A 22,493-nucleotide genomic window follows, 5' to 3' on the forward strand; every position below is an offset into this window, starting at 1 on the left:
ATTCACAACAGCCTGGTCAATGTTTACATTCTACTGCTGGTGTTACAACTTCCTGCTTGTTATCACTCACCCGTACGCAACCTTCTTGCTTCAGCATTTTCATCACCTCTATTGTTCCCTGACCTACTCCAGCAACTTTCGAAATTAAAGTTAATTTAAAACATTAACAAAGGTTATATTTTCTTTTCAAAATCAACAAATGACAACAAATAACAAAGATGTAACAGGTACCAAGTAGCAAGTTAACAATTTAAGAATTTACAGAGCCCCAAGATTAATTAATGAGCTCTCAGCTCACCACCACAATAGTTATAGGGCAGAAAACCCCTAAGTACAAGGAGCACTTGCTCCTAATTACAATATTAAGAGGGAAAAAGCAGACCCACTCTCAATTTTACAAGCCTATCACAGGCTACAACAAACTTCTTTCCTAACTGCCCTTAAGGCACACATTCAGAGAAACAGGGGTATCTTGTACCCAAACTACTGGGCCTTCACATGAAGAAAACAAACTCTTGGTTAATTAAATGGCCCAAAAAACCAAATTGACTGGAGGCGTAGCTTGCACTCCTACATGAAACTTCTTAAAACCTAGATGGCACTCGGCCAGTTATACCGGGGCTAATCCCATACTAGGGAGGTGACTAGTTGGCAAATAAGTTTAAGACCTTAAGAAGGAAGAGAAAAACGGTTACGAAAACATAGTCACCTCAAATTCAAAATGAAGGGGAATTCGAGAGGGTTAAGCACTCTCTATCCCAAATTGCAGCTACTTTACATGGATACAGTAAGGTTTACATTAAAAAGGATTCGAACCTTCCCCCGCGGGTTAAAACTGCTGAGCTAGCAAGAAATGAAGATGTTAACAGGCCATTACCTTGTAGATGAACTGCTGCTTGGAGAAAGAGGCGCTTCCCGCCCCCTGCTATATATGTTCACACACTGCGAAAGATGTTACTGAAGTGGCCCCGAGACCAAAAAATCAGCAGTTTATATACCCTCGTGGAACATTCGAGACCTTTCATGAATAATAACAACCCGCCCACAAACTTTTATTGGTCGGCTAAAGATTACAAGTCAAAACTGAAGAAGACATCTAGGATTGGTGGAAAATTAATTACAGAAATTACTGATTGGTAAATTCAAAACTGGCGGAAAGAGAAGGGTTAAACTGCCAACCCCAAAAAATGACTGAAAGAAATGTAACAAAGAACAAACTTATGAATACCAAATTTCTTCAAAAAAAAACAAACAAAAAAAACCAGTTCCTTCACATCGCACTAGGGTGCACAATTATAGTTCTTAAGTAGTGCCATCTAGAAGAGAATGTCCACACTTCTTACTACAGAGCATACAAATACAAATCGAAACAGACATAGTTCAGAACACTTCAAAATTCACAGTAGAGACATCTTCCGAGAAACTTTTGATTTAATACAGATAGTTAAAGTTCAGGCTTCCTCCTGTAGAGGGATTTCAACTGGGGCAATATTTGAATTCGCCGCGCGGAAGTGTACCGCCCGGTACAATCATCATCATCATCATCATCATTAAATAAAAATATTGAATTTTACAGCGGTCGTACCTATCGTTCACTGATTAATTAACTTCCTCGGAAGATCAGTGGTGGTGTCCGACCCATGATCACGGGCTCGATTCCAACCAACAAATAAGAACACTATACCTGAAAGATTGCATTTCATTTTAGCAAATCTACCTATGTGTCTTCCTACAAGGATGCAGAAGTAAACGGGAGTGAAATATCAGCGCTCTGTTATCTACATAATTAAGTCAGAAGGATGAGGTGAGGAAGTATATACGACGAGTAACGCATGGTTGATACCAGTGGCGATCTGACGGACTGAAGCCTAGCACACCTATACCCCGCGGTCCACGCGCCTATGTGGCATACAGCAGCAAGCCGCCTGTGAGTCGAGAGGAGAGGGACGAGAGTCTGGGCTGCAATATCAGTCTCCGAAGTCTTGTTCTCAGAAATACGTGCGACATGTTTTCTCATTAGTTTCAAGGTTTGTAAATGGAACAATGTGTCAGATGCTTACATTATAATGTGCTTTAGATTTTCATCGTTCTCATTTGAGGTTTGGGCTTCACTGATAGCCTCGGTAGCCCTCAATATACGCCATAGTTGATATTTTGCCTAAATTTCCCGGATTCCGAAATTATACCGTATTTTAAGCAGTTTTATACTAGTTCTACAGGCACGTGGTTGGACACATATTACCACTCAATTAGCATCATATTATTATTATTATTATTATTATTATTATTATTATTATTATTATCATGAGTTTAATGTAAATGATTTAAAAGGAACCAATTGTTCATCTGCTAATATCGCTATATTTTTAATTGTATATAAATACTACCACGATATGTTCTCCAAACCTAATCAACTCACCCTTACAACAGCTCGAACTCCAGCTCACTGTAGGGTACCAGCATGATTCCAAGTTAAATTTCTACATTGTTCTACAAATTAAATACGTAAGTAAACTCCTGTCGTCGTCCCGAGGTGGTGCAGCTCTTTTCAGACCACACCCCCAATGGAGGTGTGCTGCATGCACCATTCTGACCAAATACCATCCATTCTTAATTCTTTGGCAGTACCGGCAATCAAACCCAGACCTTCGAGAACGGCAACTAATAACCTAACCGTTACGCTTCGGAGGCGGACAATTAAATGTCATTTATTACATATCGTTATATGAGTATACAGACAGCACCAATTCTAATTGATTAGCTAATGTCTTAAGCTCGGAATGTGAAATATTTGTAAAGACATCTCCTGAACTCTCCTGCAAAATCTGGTATCAGATTATCGGACTTTATCTTAGGGTTACCATATTTGTATTGGGAAAGAAAATAAGTAAGAAAGGTTTACAAAAGTAAGGATTTCTTTATATGAGGAATTTAAATGTGAATGTATTAGTTATCCTAATTATTATGTACAATAACATCATTAGGCATTATTACCTATGAAAGTATGATCCCGGTTAGATTACATCACTCATATTCTTAAGATGTTTTGGCAGCTGCAAGTAATTTAGTGTTGTTTTGTCTTTCCAAGAAAAATCTCTGACACCTGAAGTTCAGCTTTTATCACGTGCATAGAACATTCAACATTCTTCGGCTTTCAACATAGGCATCCTGGTACGCTTAATAAAAATCCAAGTACCTTTGCAATGTTTGGAACTTTTCTTACTGTTATGTTTGCAATAAAAATATAATAAAGTCCCAACTTCCCGTTTATTCACAACAGCAATAACTAACATAGTAAATCCTAAATAATACTAATAATCCAGCTGACGGTCCAGCCACCAGTTGAGCATCGAAGTGATGTCAACTTCACAACATCCTCTCCTCAAAGGTTAAGCTTCTGGGGAGGTCTCACTTGACGTCCGGATCTCCTGAGCTCGGGCTCCTAAGGCTGAGTTGATGCCTCAACAGCAGGCATCTGATCGGTTGTGTCTTTCGTCTGTGTCGGTGGCTGAAGGTCTGACAGTCTTTGAGGAGGCGGCTGGAGAGAGGCCGGAGGTATCGCACCGCCTGATGAGGCATGGCCACCGGTGGTCACCGTGGGCACGGATGAGAATGAGTTATGGAGCAATTGTGCTAGCCCCAGGGACTCTAGATTAAAGGACATCATAAGAAGGTCCGTGGGAGACCTCCGTTCCGCCATCGCAGCTCCCGAGTAAGGCAGCAGATGCCCTCTGTTCCGCCGAATAACACTTTTGTCTGTCTTGATATAGTACGATCATGGCTCTTCTGCTTTTCGTAGCACTGTACCAGGCTGCTTTAGGTGTCGAGCCCAGATGGACTCGCCTACGTTCAGAGGTGGAAAGCTCATCGCACCGAGTCTCCTGTCCTAGTCAAACTTATACTTCGCTCTGTAGTGGTTTTCCGTCTATTCAAATTGCGCGTAGTCCGGACGGTCGTCCAGTGTGGTAGGTAATTGGGGGTATGTCAGTCTCAATCAATAATACTGATCTGCATTTAGGGTAGTCACCCAGGTGGTAGATTCCGTATCTGTTGCTTTTCTAGACTTTTCTTAAATGAATGCAAAGAAATTGGAAATTTATTGAACATTTCCCTTGGTAAGTTATTCCAATCCCTAACTCCCCTTCCTATAAATGAATTTTTGCCCCGATTTGTCCTCTGGAATTCCAACTTTATCTTCATATTGTGATCTTTCCTACTTTTAATGACGCCACTCAAACTTATTCGTCTACTAATGTAATTCCACACCATCTCTCCGCTGACAGCTCGGAACATACCACTTAGTCGAGCAGCTCGTCTTCTTTCTCCCAATTCTTCCCAGCCCAAACTTTGCAAAATGTTTGTAACGCTACTCTTTTGTCGGAAATCACCCAGAACAAATCGAGCTGCATTTCTTTGGATTTTTTCCAGTTCTTGAATCAGGTAATCCTGGCGAGGGTCCCAAACACTGGAACCATACTCTAGTTGGGGTCTTACCAGAGACTGATATGCTCTCTCCTTTACATCCTTAATACAACCCCTAAACACCCTCATAAACATGTGCAGAGATCTGTAAGTATCACCTAGATACTTACAATGATCCCCAAAAGGAACTTTCACCCCATCAACGCAGTAATTAAAACTGAGAGGACTTTTCCTATTTGTGAAACTTACAACCTGACTTTCAACCCCGTTTATCAGCATACCATTGCCTGCCGTCCATCTCACAACATTATCGAGGTCATGTTGCAGTTGCTCACAATCTTGTAACTTCTTTATTACAGTACTCTATACAGAATAACATCATCTGCAAATAAGCCTTACCTCTTGATTCCACTTTTTTACTCATATCATTTATATATATAAGAAAACATAAAGGTCCAATAATACTGCCCTGAGGAATTCCCCTCTTAATTATTACATTGTCAGATAAAGCTTCGCCTACTCTAATTCTCTCCCCTCTTAATTATTACAGGGTCAGATAAAGCTTCGCCTACTCTAATTCTCTGAGATCTATTTTCTAGAAATATAGCAACCCATACCGTCATTCTTTTGTCTAGTCCAATTGCACTCATTTTTGCCAGTAGTCTCCCATGATCCACCCTATCAAATGCTTTAGACAGGTCAATCGCAATACAGTCCATTTGACCTCCTAAATCCAAGATATCTGCTATATCTTGCTGGAAGCCTACGAGTTGAGCTTCAGTGGAATAACCTTTCCTAAAACCGAACTGCCTTCCATCGAACCAGTTATTAATTTCACAAACATGTCTAATATAATCAGAAAGAATGCCTTCCCAAAGCTTACATGCAACGCATGTCAAACTTACTGGCCTGTAATTTTCAGTTTTATGTCTATCACCCTTTCCTTTATACACAGTCTTCATATTATGAACACATAAAACATTAACAATTAGCTGCCGCTGGTAAAATAAACCATGCCGGAATTTTAGGCAATTGTAAATCTTGCACGTAATCAAAGTAGAGAGCTAACACATCATCATTACGTTTACAGAGTTTATTTGATGATTTCAGTGCTGTGTAGAAATTTCTCGATCTCCGTTTATCAACCAGAAGTTCATCCCTGGCCAGTCTCTTAGCTACAGCATTCAGTTCTTTGCTTTTGATTTTAATCCCCAGTTTCCCACAAGTGCAGCATGTGCCAACTTGTGGGCTTTCAAACTTGAAATTATGATTTTACTTGAAAATCTTAATTTAATACTTATATTTGATAACAATGTAAGGATGAACGGTAACTCTCTGAACATGTCATACGTTTTTCTCACGCTAAGGTCGGACTGTAGATATGATATACCTTTTCCCAATAAAGAATGGCTGTCCTTTACTGGGTAACACTGTATGTGGCTGTAAACTAACACAACCTTCGAGACCGGAAGGAATTTACCACTTGCGTTTGCCCCATGTCTGTCAATGAGTTTTGCTCTGAAGTAAATATCCACGTAGTATTTCCGCCCTTTTATCAGTAACAGCATAAAGCATGTGCTTCACGATAGATCCTTACCTTGGAAGATCCAATGAGCAGTGATATTTGAAAGACTTCGACTTCAGTATTGCCCCTTCTTTTCTCGGTCGGTGTCTACCAACATTAAAATATTCAGTAAGTCCCAGTAGGCATTAGTCCTGTTGATTTTTCGTGGGGATGTCCAAGACCGTAGTCAAAATACGTAACTGGTAGTTCTCACAAATTCCTTGAAGGCATTTCATCCTCATCACGACGCGCAGGTCGCCTACGGGTATCAAATAGAGAGACCTGCACCTGGCGAGCCGAACCCGTCCTGGGATATCCCGGCACTAATAGCCATACGACATTTCACATTTCAATGGAGGTCCCGTTACTCTCGCCGGCACGACTTTTCCAGCATAGTTGCTATGTTGTTGTCCTTTCACTTTTGCTAGGTACCTTTATTTTGTTGCGTTTGTAATCAGTACTATTTGAGATTCCTCTTGCGTTTATTTGGTCTTTGTATATCTGGTCCATCACATGATTCCATTCTGACTGTAACAAATATAACCAATTAGTTCATTTTATCGCAAAACAAGACACACGAGGAGAAGGGCATCTTCTTCACCAAGCCACATCTTGAGCGCAGAATGAGCCTCAGTACTGGACTTCCGAAATTTCTGCGCTCAAAGAATAATTCAGTCCCCTGTTGGCGAGGGTTCTTTCTATGCACAAAGACGTGTCTATGTCCAGCGATTCAGAATCTGCTCATAACTCAATAACGCCAAAAACGTGATTGAGGTCCTTTCTGCAACCATTGATTCAATTGTAATACGACGCATTGAGTCATGTAGACCATCAGTTTGCTAGGAATGGTGCATGTTGTGAAATAGTGTTTGCTTTTATTATTGTTAACTTTAATGCCTTCAGTAATCTATTTAAGTACAGGATAATGTTTAAGTCGATAAATTAGCTTATTTCCTTCTTTTCACTGCAGATCAGGGGAGTACGCAGAAGGAGGGGGGGATTGGGGAATAAGCCTCCCCCCCCCCGAAATGTCTAACTTATAATTAATTATGACAACCACGTAAATGAAGATTTTAGGTGGCTCATTGTTTTCGTTTAATTTGAACGATGGATTTGCCAGCAATGTGGTAACGCTCGTATTATTCATAAATGTTACAGTGAACTTGACCTGGCATTTAACCTTCAGTCTGTGTTGCATTCTGCAGTTGTTAGGACATCAAGTTGCAGGTAATTCCCATACATGATTAGCAAAAGATAAAAAGATCATTATAAGACCTCTTCCCGCTCTTTTGATTTCAAATGAATGGGCCTTTCCTTTACTTTTACCGCAAAGAGGAAGTGTGGAACTCTAGAGAAAGAGCACAATTAAGCCGGAAGAGAGTACGCATGCAGCGTACTTAATATAAGGAATTATTTGGCCACTATGAAAAATATAATTACATTGTTTTAGAGCATCACCTGAAAGAGAAACAATTTTAAAGAAACACATTGAGCAACGTACGAAAACATTACTCAAATTTTGCTAGACACGCTGGGCTTAGCAATTTGATGCTATTGCCCTTTTTTTTCAGAGCTGCATGATGCCAATATTCACTCTCTTCTAGAAATTCAGAACTTTGTAGGCTTCGCTTCACAGGACAATTACCTGGTACTGGCCTTCTAAGATACTAGGAAAAGTACCGGTACAAGGAAAAAGTAATTGGGCTGAATTACAGTTACCTGAGAAATATTTTACTCAATTACAAATTAATTTTTCAACTAGTAATGAATTACAGTTACCTGACAAATATTTTACTCTATTAACATTTAATTTTTCAATCGGTAGTGAATTACAGTTACCTGAAAAATATTTTACTCAATTACAAATTATTTTTTCAACTAATAATCAGTAAAGGGTGATTTGGCTGTGCGATTAGGGGTGCGGAGCTTTGAGTTTGCAACTGGGAGATAGTGGGTTCGAACCCCATTGTCGGCAGCCCTGAAAATGGTTTTCCATGGTTTCCCATTTTCACTCCTTAATTAAGGCTACGGTCACTTCCTTCCTAATCCTAGGCCTTTCCTATGCCATCGTCGCCATAAGACCTATCTATGTCGGTGCGACGTAAAGCAAAAATGCAAAAGATAATTCGTCAGTAAAATTACAACTACTTTACAGAACGCTAGTCTTATGTAAATCACGGATATTTTTTTTCGCATGGGGATGAAATAATACAAACGTTTGTAAGGAACATATTTTGTTTGTTTTTGTTCTTTCTTTTTCTTTTTTTTTTGCATAGAGGCATTAAATGGCTATCACCACTGAGACTAAGCATGATATTTTGGAACTTGCGAAATTAGTTTTTCCCATAATTTTTATTTTAGTTAATGACTTTAAGTGTTTCAAGTTATAATTTGTCGTTTACTTTACAAATAACAAAATTGGTTCTTAAAATTCTCATCGCTCTTTTGGGGAATGTACATCTTTGCATTTACTGAAAAGCCACCCTACAGGGGCACTTGAAGGAATATCTATATTTAATTTTCAGAACATCTTTGGGATATGTATGATGTATTTGGAAGTACCGGAGAAAGAAGAAAGTACTTCATCCAGTCCTGGTGAAGCTTTTGGTTATGTTGTAGTAGAACTGAAAAAAATATAATCATCATCATTCATCTTTTTTCCGTTTCTACTTTCGTGCGAAGTATATTAGTTACTAGAAAAGAGTAATTATTTAAATGTAATGACTACAATTTTACTTCAAGAAGTACCGGTACATCACAAGTAGAGATAATGTTTTATAAAAAGCAAGTCTTACAAGTAAAAATTAGTAACAATGTAATCGCTACTAGTAATCCGATTACTGGTGTTACTGGATTCAACTACAAAGGAAGTGCCTAATGTGTTTCAATAATAAAATTGCCAAATCTTATCAATCTGTCACCGAGTGAGTGGCTGCGTGGTTTGGGTCATGTAGATGCCAACTTGCATTCTGGAGATAGAGGGTTCGAACTCCACTGTCGGCAGCCCTGATGAGTTTCTGTGGTTTTCCATGTTCACGCAAAGAAAATGCTGGGGCTGCACTTTAATTACGACTACGGCTGCTTCCTTCCCACTCCTAGTCTTTTCTGTCCCATCCTCACCATAATACCTATCTGAGTCGGTGCGACGTAAAAGAAACTATATATATGAATCTGTTTGTTTGGATCTTCAAATGGCAACACCAACGGTTATGAGGTTATAGGGAAGCCGTAAATCCGATAGCGGCACAAAAATGAGGCGGACATGGCAGGATGTTGTGTGAGGTACCTATAGTTTGCTTTCCTTACTTGGCCAGGAAGTGCCGTTGCAGCACGGCCAGCCTTATGAGTAGCATCTCACACTAGTTGAGTGTCATTACTCAGCACCACCTATACCTGAGCAGCTTCCATACTCTCACAGCCATCAGTGCAAGGATCATAGACGGGAACTTCAGTGGAAGCTACTTTTTGCTCCGGCCTGTGCCAAGGGACAGACGCGAAATTACAGTATCCATCAAGAAATGGGAACAGGCTGCTATTAACCTATTATTACTGTAATTAATGCTAACAATTTTTACATTACAACATGTAGTGTTACATTAACACGTTCCAGTGTGAAGTCATGCAAAACATGCTCCCATACATTTTACTCGAATAAATTTCCTTCAACTATTATTTTTGTAAGTTCAGTCTGCCGAGCGAAATAATTGGTTATGTTTAATAGTATTTATTTATTTATTTATTTATTTATTTATTTAGCGTATGGCTAGAGATGTTTAACAGTATAGAATGCAAAACTGCCTTTAGAAGCTGCCAATTTCTGATCTTTCAACTAAACCCAGTCAACTTATTGAAAGGAAGTATTTCACCGGTAGTGTGGCATGAGTTGGATGCATCACCATTGTTGGCGAGTTTATGCTTCCTCGTTTCAAAATGTCGTAAACTCTCGCTTTTTCTACCGTTTGCTATCGAAAACAATGCTGAACTTTTGGTCGAGAAAGAGCTACATGACCAGGACTCAACCACTGGTAGGAACATCGGAGTCTAACCGCATCACCAGGTGGAAGATCATGGTGCCGTCTGATACCCCTGCAAAGGAAGAGCTAGCTCCAGGGAATGACCTGTCCTACTCTATTTGGAGATCATTTCATCGTCTTAGGGTGGGCGTCCCTCTTTGCAAGACCAACATGCAAAAATGGGGTACCGTATACTTCGAGCTGATGGAGACGCATCCTGCGAGTGTGGTGTAACACAAGATTGGAACCACACGCTCATCTGTCCTCTACTAGAACAACCCTGCACTACAGAGGACCTGATCGAGGCGAACAACAAGGCCATCGGCCGTCTGATATCCTTGGAAAGGAAGAGCTAACTCCAGGAAATGACCTGCCCTACCCTATTTGGAGATCATTTAATCGTCTTAGGGTGGGCGTCTCTCTTTGCAAGACCAGCATGCAAAAATGGGGCATACTTCCAGCTGATGGAGACGCATCCTGCGAGTGTGGTGTAACACAAGATCCGAACCACCTGTTCATCTGTCCTCTACTACAACAACCCTGCACTAAACAGGACCTGATCGAGGCGAAAAACAAGGCCATCGGAGTTGCTACATTTTGGAAATGCTGACCGGACACGGAATGATGATAATGGTACTGCGAACATCGCTTTTCGATTTATCTGCTAATATAAACGGGTAGAAAAACTTCAATACACATTACCTTTTTAACTTTCGGCATAATTAACACGGATAGCTTAAACCACAACACCTGATAGTCCGAATAACCACCACTACACAGAATGCAATAGACTACACTGCTCTTCCCGTCGTGAATATAACAAGAACTTTAAACGGGAGTATTTAGATGTTATGATGTAGCCATCGTTGGCTGTAGCCAACTTAAATATACCGGTACGTTTTTTCTAGCTCTCCTTCGTTGATTTGAATCATAAATTATTACAGATTAGAAATTCTGGAAAAGGGGTGAAACGAATTATGGTATTGTACAAAAAATATCCCAGGCATTTCGCAGGATATTTTTTAAACCTGAATGTTTATAAGATTTTCGATCCTTTTTGCGGACCTCAAGATAGGATGTTTTAAAACAAAAGGAGTGTCCTGGAGAGTTGTGCGAAAAGCATGTACGAATTATTAGTTCCGGGTGTGATTTCGCATACCGGTAGCGACATTGGAGGAGGAGACATCTCTCATGTACCCTGCGTAAGGTCACATCGTGATGCAAAGGCATATTGATAGTACCGTAATAGATAGTTGACCTCCAGAATTCCCTATCCTGAGCATGGTGGATCGCATTTTGCAGGTTCTCTCCGGTCAGGCTTGGGATGACCATCGCGATGGTACACGTCCTATGGATCTTCGGTCATCAACCTTTCCCTTGATGATCAATTTTTCCATTGCCTCTGATCTCCCGGCAATGTGATCGAAGTATTTTTAAAATATTGAATCCAAAATTGTTGAAGGACTATTGTCAAGTACGGTATTGAACCTCGGGTTTGGAACGGCATCAGTCCATAGATAAAACAGGGGTGTAATGGGTGAGCATAACCTACTTTTAGATGATAATACAGGACAACATAGGGCTGCATTAACTATGTACTCTTTGTAAAATTATAATGTACGTGTATTACTATAATTACTATATTTATCGGGCCACATATTTCCCTTATGTTCTCAGTAAGTTGTCTCACTCCTCTTCCGGGGAGCGCGTACCTTTGTTTGGGAATTACTCTTTTAGAGGAAATATAATGAGAACATCACCCTCCTTTTAAGCCTAATGATTCGAGAACGAGGAGATGTGACCCTTCAAAAATGACAGTATCAATGAAAGGAAGGATACTGAAATATTCCCCAGGGCTCTCAAAATCAGTTTAGTGGGATCGGAAGAAAATAATAGTTGAATGGAAGCAATTTCAGTCGCGGCTAGGGGTTGTGTGGACTTGATGTAACTACATATGACACTGCTAAGGTAAGAATGCCAGTGTAGATCACCAGCACCTCTACCTCTTATGCCTGTGTTTATGTCTCTCGTACTTGTTAATCCCTAACGGCGGGTCGTTTATTGTGTGTGAAGTGCGATAAGTATGTTTTAGTTACATTCCGTGTCGTTAGGAGCACTGTTGAACTTATATACTTTTTTTCTTGAGGCTTGTTTGAAGGTTATGTTATAACATGAATTTTAAAAGATACTGTTAGTGCTCTGAACATTTTGTTTTCTCGTATAGACTAATTTTAAACAAGATGAATTATTTTGTTTTCTTTCTTTGGCTTTCTTACTTTTGTTTGGTCGATCAGGTCGAATGTATTACTCCGCTGGCTGTGTCTAATCTGTGTTGCACTATGTTTTTTAGTTTGTGCCTTTGAGGTTGACTGTAAAGTTCTGACTGAAAATATTAAAGCAGTGAATTCGTTTGAAGTGTTTCCAAAAGATAACATTATGATTTTATACGTCATGCTTTAAAGATCAGCGCTGGCTTTATGAGCTGTGCTCTATTTCATAGTTTTGCGAAAGCTGAGTAAATGGCTTTTATTTACTTTTGTTTATCATCAGATTATGTCTGACAGTGCTCCGTGTTTTTGTAAGCCGTGGGCAAACAATGAAAACATTTTGTGTAGATGAAGACATAACTTGAAACATTTACTTATCTGTTTAATTCGCTAATTTGTTCCTGACTTGCATTGATTTTTATCGTTACATTCTAGATTATACGATCCTATGGGCGTAGTTTGAATGTAGGGCTATTGCTTTCTCGATTTAAATTTCTCTAGAATGGATCCCTATTTGCATAAACTCAATCACCTTCGTCTAAATGATGAATCCAACGGGGACTCTCAGTCTAATGACAGAAGTACACGCAGAGTTATTGTGACAGAATCTGGGTATGGACGTATAATGCCGAAAGGAGTGGACGGTCAAGGTAGATCCCTTTCAAACGCCGCAATATCTGGTGTAGGGGGAAGTGGTGGTCCTCCTGGATATGAAGTTGCGACCACCGGTTCAAGATCTTTGCCATCAAGTACTATTACATCACCAGTGAGATCTGTAGGCCTACAAGATAGGAATATTGCTTATCGTCAACAGGATAATAATAAGCAGCGAACAGTTGGAGCTATAGAGAGTTTTGTTGTTGAAGGAGCTAATAATGCTCCAGCTAAAGGACAGCCTACAGACTACAAAATTTATGAGAGAGGCAATATAATTGCTGCTTCAAAATTTGCTACTCCTAAGCAAGTTGAAACAATAGCTTCATTAAGTAACTGTAAGGGTAATATTGAAACTTCATGTGTTGCACGAACTTATCATAATGGTGTGCAAAACTCTAGTGATATGAATAAATATTACGGTACATACACAGCAAAACCTGGTGCACCGAGCCCAACGCACAGTTTGAGTGGTTCTAGTAAGGATTCACAGCAATCAAATAGCCCTCGAACGAGCATGGTAGGTGTTCCACAAGGTTACAATAACTCTGTGTCTCCTCTATATGAAAATATTGATTACTTTAATTCTACTCGTACATCCCAGCCTCCATATTATCACCAGCTGCCACATCATGTTGGTAGCCCACATTCCAGCCTTAGCTCTCAAGATTCTAAGCATTCCAGCCCTCGTACCAGTTTAGTTGATAATAACGCACAATATGAGTCAAACTATCGCAAGGCACAGCCTCAAGTTCCTTCAGGCTCGAAGTATTCCTCATCAGCTCTACCTGTCTCTGTTAAAGATTATAACTCATATGATGCACCACCAGTGTATGAAAATATTCAGGAATTGCATTCATCTGTTAATAAACCACCAAACTATGAGCCTGCCAAGCCAGGTCCTCAAGTAGCTGTATCTTCCTCTTCTTCACCAAACTTTAACTCCAGATCAGGATCTACAAGCCCAGCATCCCGTGGTAACGCCCTTCCTCCGCCCCCACCATATCCTGGTAATCCGAATGTTTCTCATAGTTCTACTTCCTCTATAAGCACCACAACAAACCAGTGTGTCCCATCTCACGTGAATCCCCATGGCCCACATCTTTCTACAAATGTTATTGCAGGCCAAAATTTTCCAGTAAACATTCCTTCAAACACTCATGGATCTACGTACCAAGGTGGCATTAGTTACTCTTCTAATAATTCTACCCAGAGTCAAATATCTCTGCCTGAACAGTATCCTCCTCGCCCACAAAGTGCTACTTACATTACATCACGAGTTCCCACAAAAACTATTTCTCAGCCACATCCTAGTAGTCCACATCGTGCAACCCCTGTTGGAGCACCATCAAATGTAAATGGTGGCGATTATGTTGTTATGACTGGCAGTACCACTCAGGGAACGCCTGTGCAGTTAGCTACAAGTTATCAGCGTGGGACTACTTCTGGCGTAGCCAATGCTGTGTATGTTACCATGGCTCCTCAAGACAGTCCCAGTGCAAGTGAATCTCCTCAGAAGCAACCAAATAATATGTCTGCGAGTAGCAAGATGAAGCCAATGAGTGGAAAGAATCTTCTGCCGTATAATGTTACTCCACCACGGCCTATGGTACGTTGGAATTTTTATCTTGATTATCTTTTCAGTTTGTATGTTGGCTTGTGGATCGTAAGTAACTGAACAAAAGAATTATATGCCATATAATTGATTAATTAATTGATTATTTATCATGGCAAAATTAAGGTATAAATTGTGAAAATTAAGACAGGTTTTATGCTGTCTTTATTGTTTCATTTGTTTTATATCATCTCATTTTGTATTACTTCTTCTTTTCTGGCTTTTTTCCCCAGTTATCTGGGGGGAGCGGTAATGTGGATTATGCCTAGTTTTATGGCTCAATGGCCTTTCCTACGCCAACTCTTATGTTGAGAAATCTATTCTTTACTGCGTGTTTCTGTGGTGGTTTGTAGTATGATATGTTGAGTGAGAATCAATATGTGTAGCAAGATGATCACAAACACCCAGCCCCGAGCTAGAGAAATGAACTAAACATGGTTAAAATTCATGACTGGGCCCCTATAAACCATAGAGCAGGGCTCTGACCATTCAGCCCAGGGCCAGACCAACATCTTATTCTGTACTATGTTCTAAAAATTGAAATACGCTTGTTACTTTCACAAATTTACAGTCCCCCCCCCGAACTTTATAGAGTCCGGCTCCATGGCTAAATGGTTAGCGTGCTGGCCTTTGGCCGCAGGGGTCCCGGGTTCGATTCCCGGTAGGGTAGGGAATTTTAACCTTAATTAGTTAATTTTGCCAGCACGGGGGCTTGGTGTATGTGTCGTCTTCATCATTTCATCCTCGTCATGATGCGCAGGTCGCCTACGGGAGTCAAATCAAAAGACTTGCATCTGGCGAGCCAAACTTGTCCTCGGACTCTCCCGGCACTAAAAGCCACACGCCATTTCATTTTTTGTATAAACTAGAATATATATGGCTAAAATAGACACTATCTATAGGCTACTGGGAGGACTGCAAAGTTCGAACAATCTCTTCAAAGAGACTTGAACAAGGACTGACTAAAGTGATCCTATGTGGTCATAAAACAAGAAGAAGAAGAAGACACTATTTACTAGAAAGTAACTGGGCACCTGTCCAGAATATTTGTTTGGTGGTTGTCACCTTGTTAGAACCTCATAGTGCTACCTGTTGCTGCTGTAACAGCAGCCACCCTGTCTGGTATGCTCTCGTAGAATGTGTGCAGGACATTCAGTGGGAGGATACATCTCGATTCCTCTTGTAAACATTCCGAAAGTTGGACGGCGGATTTTGGCTGCTCCTCTCGAGACCTAATCCGGTGGTCCATTTTGTCCCAAAGATGTTCTGTTGGATTGGGGTTGTGACTGGGCAGACCAGTCCAGTCACTGAACATTGTTGTCAGCATACTGCTGTGTAGTAGCCCCCAAAACATGGCATCTAGGCCCCAGCATTGTCATCCTGGAAGTAACAAGGGTCTGTTCCATAAAAATGTCACAATGTTGGGAGCATTTCATTAATCTAGAATTTTATAATATGCCTCTGTGTTCATGCTGCGCTGGACAAACGCCAGCGGCCCCATTGAAATACGAGAAACAGCCCCACTCTGCCGCCACCATCGCCACTGAATTTCCTGGTGACACAGGGCTGGGAATGGTAGACCACCCCATAAAAAGAGGAAGAAAAGACTAAAATGGTGAAAAAAAGAGACAAGGTTGCTAAATGATCAGTATAGTCAAATGTTTGATGTTCACAAGTTTCTGCATCAAAAATTGTGATAAATTGTCTATATAGTGGATCCTTGGATTGCGAGCATAATTCGTTCTGGCAACATGCTTGTAATCCAAAGCGCTCGTATATCAAAGCAAGTTTTCCCATAAGAAACAATTGAAACGTGGATGGTTCGTCCGAAACACAAAAAAATTTATTTGCATACCATTTCTGAAACAAAATATAACATAAAACAAATTAAAGTGCACTTTTCCTTACAGTAGAATCATTGTTGGTGTGAGGGAGACGAGAGATGACATGAGAAGAGTTACTGTGTAGCACAAATTTCACTAACGGAATCACTGCTATCTGTTGGTTCACTGGAATTGTTTTCTTTTCGTGCAACTTTAATGAGGAACCTGTCCAATGACTGTTGCTTTTGCCTCTTTTTGAGGATTTCACGAAAATGTGACATTGCATTATCATTGAACTGATTCATCGCTCGCACTGCTACAGCCTTATTCAAATGGTGTTTTTCTACAATATTTTGCACCGTTTCCCACATTTTGCACTTCTCCCGAATCTCAGTTGAAGTGAGAGATTCCATTGACTTTTTCTTCTCCTCTTTCCCGGACGAGATCTCCATAACCTCCTCCTGTTGTTCGCGATGCAGGTCCATCAGTTCGTTGGTGGTGAGTTCCTCGCAATGTTCATCCACCAGCTCTTGAATGTCCACGTCATTCACCTCCAGCACCATAGTCTTCTCAAAGGACACAATTTCATCGATAATCGGCAGCTCATTGTCACCAACAATCCCCTCAAAGTCACATCCAAGAACCCAGTCAGACCACAGTTTTCCCCGAGCGGAAGTGAGTGTTCTTTTGGTGACCCCATACCAGGCTTTATCGATGATCTTTCAGGCAGTTCAGGATGGGGAAATGATTTCTCCAAAACTCTCGGAGGGTAAGGTTTGTTCCTTTGGTCACTTCGAAGCATTGCTGGAATAGTGCTTTGGTGTATAGCTTCTTGAAGTTCGAAATGACTTGCTGTTTCATAGGCTGGAGTAGTGGAGTAGTGTTGGGATGAAGGAACTTAACCTTAACGAACTTGAATTCCTCCATTAAGTCGTCCTCAAGGCCTGGAGGATGAGTAGGATCATTGTCCATAACCAGGAAGACTTTGAGTGGCAGATTATGTTCTGAAAGGTATTTCTTCACTACAGGACCAAAGACCTCGTTCATCCATTCAACAAACGAACAGGGGAGGGGAATACGTACGCCCATGTGACGCTCGTATTGCGGAACCTCACTCGCTTATCAAGTTAAAATTTATTTAAAATGTTTGCTCGTCTTGCAAAACACTCGTAGACCAAGTTACTCACATTCCAAGGTTTCACTGTATATATAGGCCTATATATAATATATACTTATTTAGTTAGTAATCCCCAACTAAAAAAAAAAGGCTGGTGGAAACCAGAAAAAATGTACACATGCAAATTACCAAATGATAAAGAATAGTAGCTTTTTAATTTGATGTTTTAGGCTAAGTTTCATTTGTTTCTGGTACTGGATGGGATATAATATTCATTTACCAAATACGCAGAACAGGATATAAGGAACTCCCTGTCTATGAGGCATCCAAAAGATGTCTACGAATTTCTCTAGGTGACGAGTGGAATACATCCACCATCACACTAATTTCATTCAGTGATCTTAGGGCCTGTATAAACCAAGGGTTCCTGTGTGATACAGTTCTGCACCTGGGTAGGTGAAAGGCGACAGCCTGTCGGGTGTTGCAGGAAGGATCATGAATTGGTAGCAACTGAAGTAAATTAAGACAATCAAGGAAATTACTGATACATCTGTATATGAAATGTACATTAACATACATGTATGAATAATGCTGGGTAGGTTTACCAGGTGTAAGATATGAAGCGAGGAAGCTCTCGGCCATTAAATTCTTTTGCTACATAAGGTTTATTCTCGGAGAGTACTGTAACCCTTACAATAAACCCTGAAAGTAGTCCCCTAGATTGTCCACAACATGTTGCCAGCAATGTGGGAGGTGTCAGATATTATAGTCCAAATACTTACTAAATGTTCTTCTGAGTGACCGGTGGGGCATGGTTATGTAGGTAGTACGCTGCGTAGTACGCTTTCTTTCTTCCTGGTTCGCTATTTCTTAACTCACTTGTTGACACGTTCAGCCACAGCACACATCTTGTAAGCAACAATACAGCTGACATTGGCTACAGTCCTGTTACACCTAATACCCATCTAAGCTCCACAAGCAGGATATTTGAACCCATCAGGACATTTGCTCAGTTTTGTGACGTATGAGTGCGTACTGGGTAGATTTTACCCAAACTGTTTATTGATGAAAAACACTGTATATAAGTACGTCTACTTCCTCTTAAATGGGATAAGAAAAATGTAATATATATATATTTGTACCTTTAAGAATCCAATAATACATTGTTGGCAGAAAATTACATTAAATGTTAATGTGAAACATAAATCTTGGTACTGCACGTCAACCATGTGGGATCGTAGAATCTTTGATCATTTACATTATTAAACAAAATAGTTATACGACTACACAACCTACACTACTTGCTATACGTGTAATACAGTTACTATTGATGACACAATAATAAACGGGAACAAATGTTTAGACATATATTACACAGATAGAACCTAAAAATAGTATGATCAGGTCTACACCTCACAATGGGAAGTTAATATGCTGAAACATTTGAAGTCTCGTAGCTAACAGGGTTTGGTTTTCATCAACTTCATGAAGAGATTCATTTGAAAGGGAAACCTTATTGTCTGACGCACAGCTGTCCTAATCATCACTTCATTAACAGATATAAACTTCATTTTGAATGGTCCATATTGAACTGTGATTACAATTAAATTAAAAATTAAGGGTAAAATATTTCCACCTTTTCAATACAAAATCAATTAATGTGGGTTACATTATGGAAGAAACATTTATTGGAACTAGTTTTGACCTATTTTTTAAGGTCATCTTCAGTCAAATCGTGAGTTGCACAATGTATCCGATAGTTGCAATTTATCCAAAAAATTTTGAGGAAGAATTATCAATTTATGTCTAAAAAATCCATCAAAAACCCTTCAGATCTAATTAATAAATTAAATAACTTCAATATCCAACCCGAGCCTCCATGGCTCAGGCGGCAGCGCGCCGGCCTTTTACCACTGGGTTCCGTGGTTCAAATCCTGGTCACTCGAGCTGAGATTTGTGCTGGACAAAGCAGTAGCGGGACAGGTTTTCCTCCGAGTAGTCCGGTTTTCCCTGTAATATTTCAATCCAGCAGCACTCTCTAATATCATTTCATTTTATCTTGTTAGTCATTAATCATTGCCCCAGAGGAGTGCTACAGGCTTCGGCAGCTGGCACAATTCCTATCCTCGCTGCTAGATGGGGGCTTCATTCATTCTATTCCTGACCCGGTCGAATGACTGGAAACAGGCTGTGGATATTCATTATTCATCCAACCCCATCACTCCCTTCATTCTTTCGATGTCGTTAATATGTATCCTAGTATACAAATATAAAAACATTACCCTACCATTGAAAATAATTTAAATAAATAATCATTTGAGTAAATTAGAAATCCTTGATTTCATGTCTATTTTAAAATTAGTTGTAAATAACAATTTCTTCACTTTTGATAACGTTATCTATCAACAGGAACCTAGCTGATATATACTTAATTTCCTAGAACATAATAAGATTGACAACAGCCAAAACTTTAACAATATTCTCTGTTGGGCCGGATATGTAGACAATATCTTAGTTATTTTAGATGAAAAAAACAGTCAACGTTACTACCACTCTTCTCAATCTTAATAACATTGATCCATATATTAAATTCACACTAGAATCCAAACAAGACCAAAAAATAAACTACTTAGATTTAACCATCACCAGGCACCCAACTTTTTTAAATTACAAAATCTTCAGAAAACCTACTCAAACTGCTTCCACAGTCTGTCATGATGCAACACATCCACAGACTCACAAACGGGCAACTTACAACAGCTTAGTTCACAGAACCTTCACTGTACCCCTGTCTAAAAAAAGATCTAAAAAACAAATTAAACACCATTCGATACATTGCAAAATCCAATGGTTACAATCATTTTTTCATTGAAAGAATTATTAACAAATACAGAAATCGCCCCTCAACCACTTTAAAAAAAGAAAAACCGAACATCCCCTTAATTTCCACTTTCACTTTTAATAAAACATCTACAAAATCACTAACATTTTTAAGAAGTACAATGTAAAAATAGCCTTTAAAACAAATAATAAAATGCAGATATCTTATACGACTCCACTTCTGTTAACAAAATTAATAGTTTCTCAAAATCAGGAGTTTATAGAATCAAGTGTAATAATTGCAATTTTTCATATGTTGGACAAACTGAAAGGAGTTTCACCACAATATATTTAGAATATATTAATGCCCTAAGATGCAACAATTTCTCAGCAGTAGGTCAACACATGCAAGACTACAACCATAATTTTACCAACATAAAACAAGATATGGAAATCCTTAAAACATTAAACGAAGGCCCCCTACTCGATATAACAGAAAACGGTTTCATACATTTAGATCAATATTTCAACTCAAACTATAACCTAAATGACATTTCTGAGAAAATCAACATTCTGTTTGACCTCCTGATTATTATTTTTTTAAATTTTAATTAATTTAACTAATCTAGAATTAATTTTCCATTCTATTCATGGCACCTTTCCTCAGCATTTACTCCTATTCCCTCGTCCCTCAGCCCCACCTTAATTAGACCCTCCTCTCTCGTTTTATCCACCTCTCTTCCCCAATTATCTCCAAACTATCCTACCTATTTTCTCTTTCCGTACCTTCCTTATTTCTTGCTTCCTTTCACATAATTTATATAATACGTCCAACACTTCGCACTGCAAATTGATTCACATATTACATATTTTATTTATTACCCTTTCTATTTGTTTTCTTCCTCCATTTCCATTCCCTTTAAATTAATACCACCTCTTTTCTTTCATCTCCATTCCCCATTTCTCTCTGAAATTTCCTGTCCCTTTCTTTTACTTCCTTTATCTTGCTTCCTGTCACATAAGTTATCCAAAACGTCCAACAGTTAGCAACGCAAGGCGAGTCACATAATACATATTTTTAAAATAATTTTTTCTATTTTTCCTCTTTTTCCATTAGCATTTCACTGATTTAGCTTTTATTACTATTTACAACGTTTTTAATTTAATTTATTTCCGCATTGAACTGTCAATCTTCTCCATCATTTTAATTTTTAAAAACTTTTTAAACTTTCAAACGCTACTTTCACGTAGGAAGTGTGGTCAGTAAGAGAGAGAGTGTAAGCAGGTGCTGTTTGGTTCTATGGGAAATAATCAGCCAAATGAATGAATACCAACTGCCCCTCTGCTTAATATTTGTTGGTTTCGAAAAGGCATTCGATTCTGTTAGCCACTCCTGTCCTTTTGGCATTAGCTGAACAGGGAGTAGAAGCAGCCTACATCAACATAGGCTACTTAAGGACATATATGAATCATCTTCTGCCTTTGTTAGTGTCATTGAAACAACTGAAGATTTTCCCATTTAGCGTGGTGTAAAACAAAGTGACCTCATCTCATAAAAGCTCTTCTCTGTAGTCTTAGAAATGGCAAATATCCAAAATTCAATGGAAAGATCGATGCATCAGAATCAATGGGAGGAGGCTGAATCACTTGAGATTTGCGGACGATGTAGTACCGGTATTGTTGGCTAACGATTAGGAAGAACTGCAGTCACAAGTACGCGATCTTGTACTAGTTCGTCAGCAAGTATGCCTCAAGATTAATCTGTCCAAGATAAAGGTCATACATAACAAGTGGGTAACTTCAGAAAACATAGTGATAGAGGGAATAACTATTGAAAATGTTGGTGAATACATCTACCTTGGCCAACAAATCAACATGAAAGGAGATATAAGGCAAGAAATTTTCTGAAGAATCAAATTAGGATGGCAGGCATTTCGACGATTTTCAACAGTCTTCAAATCCAACTTGTCAGTAAACCTAAAGAAGTAAGTTCATGACCAATGCATTCTCCCTGTCATGACCTATGCCTGTGAGACCTGGACGATGAATGAGTTCACTAAATGGAAACTAAGAACTGCCCAGAGAGGAATGGAGAGGTGTATGCTTGGGTGTACCAGAAGAGATAGAAAGAGGGCCCATGACATAAGAGCAGTCACAAATGTCGTTGACATCATAACAAGAATATCAACCTTGAAGTG

At 39.4% G+C, this 22,493-nt stretch overlaps 1 protein-coding gene across 1 annotated transcript in view; it reads left to right on the top strand.

Moving 5' to 3' along the window:
* The first annotated feature begins 12,327 nt into the window (after positions 1-12,327).
* Positions 12,328-22,493, top strand: part of jub (LIM domain-containing protein jub) — a 165,286-nt gene continuing 155,120 nt past the window's right edge. Inside the window, exon 1 of the mRNA XM_067146231.2 lies at positions 12,328-14,529. Within this exon, the coding sequence (XP_067002332.1) occupies positions 12,769-14,529 (1,761 nt within the window). The 5' untranslated portion in view covers positions 12,328-12,768. The remainder of the gene's footprint in view (positions 14,530-22,493) is intronic.

The sequence above is a fragment of the Anabrus simplex genome, chromosome 4, assembly GCF_040414725.1.
Source record: "Anabrus simplex isolate iqAnaSimp1 chromosome 4, ASM4041472v1, whole genome shotgun sequence".
Taxonomy (NCBI): Eukaryota; Metazoa; Arthropoda; class Insecta; order Orthoptera; family Tettigoniidae; genus Anabrus; species Anabrus simplex.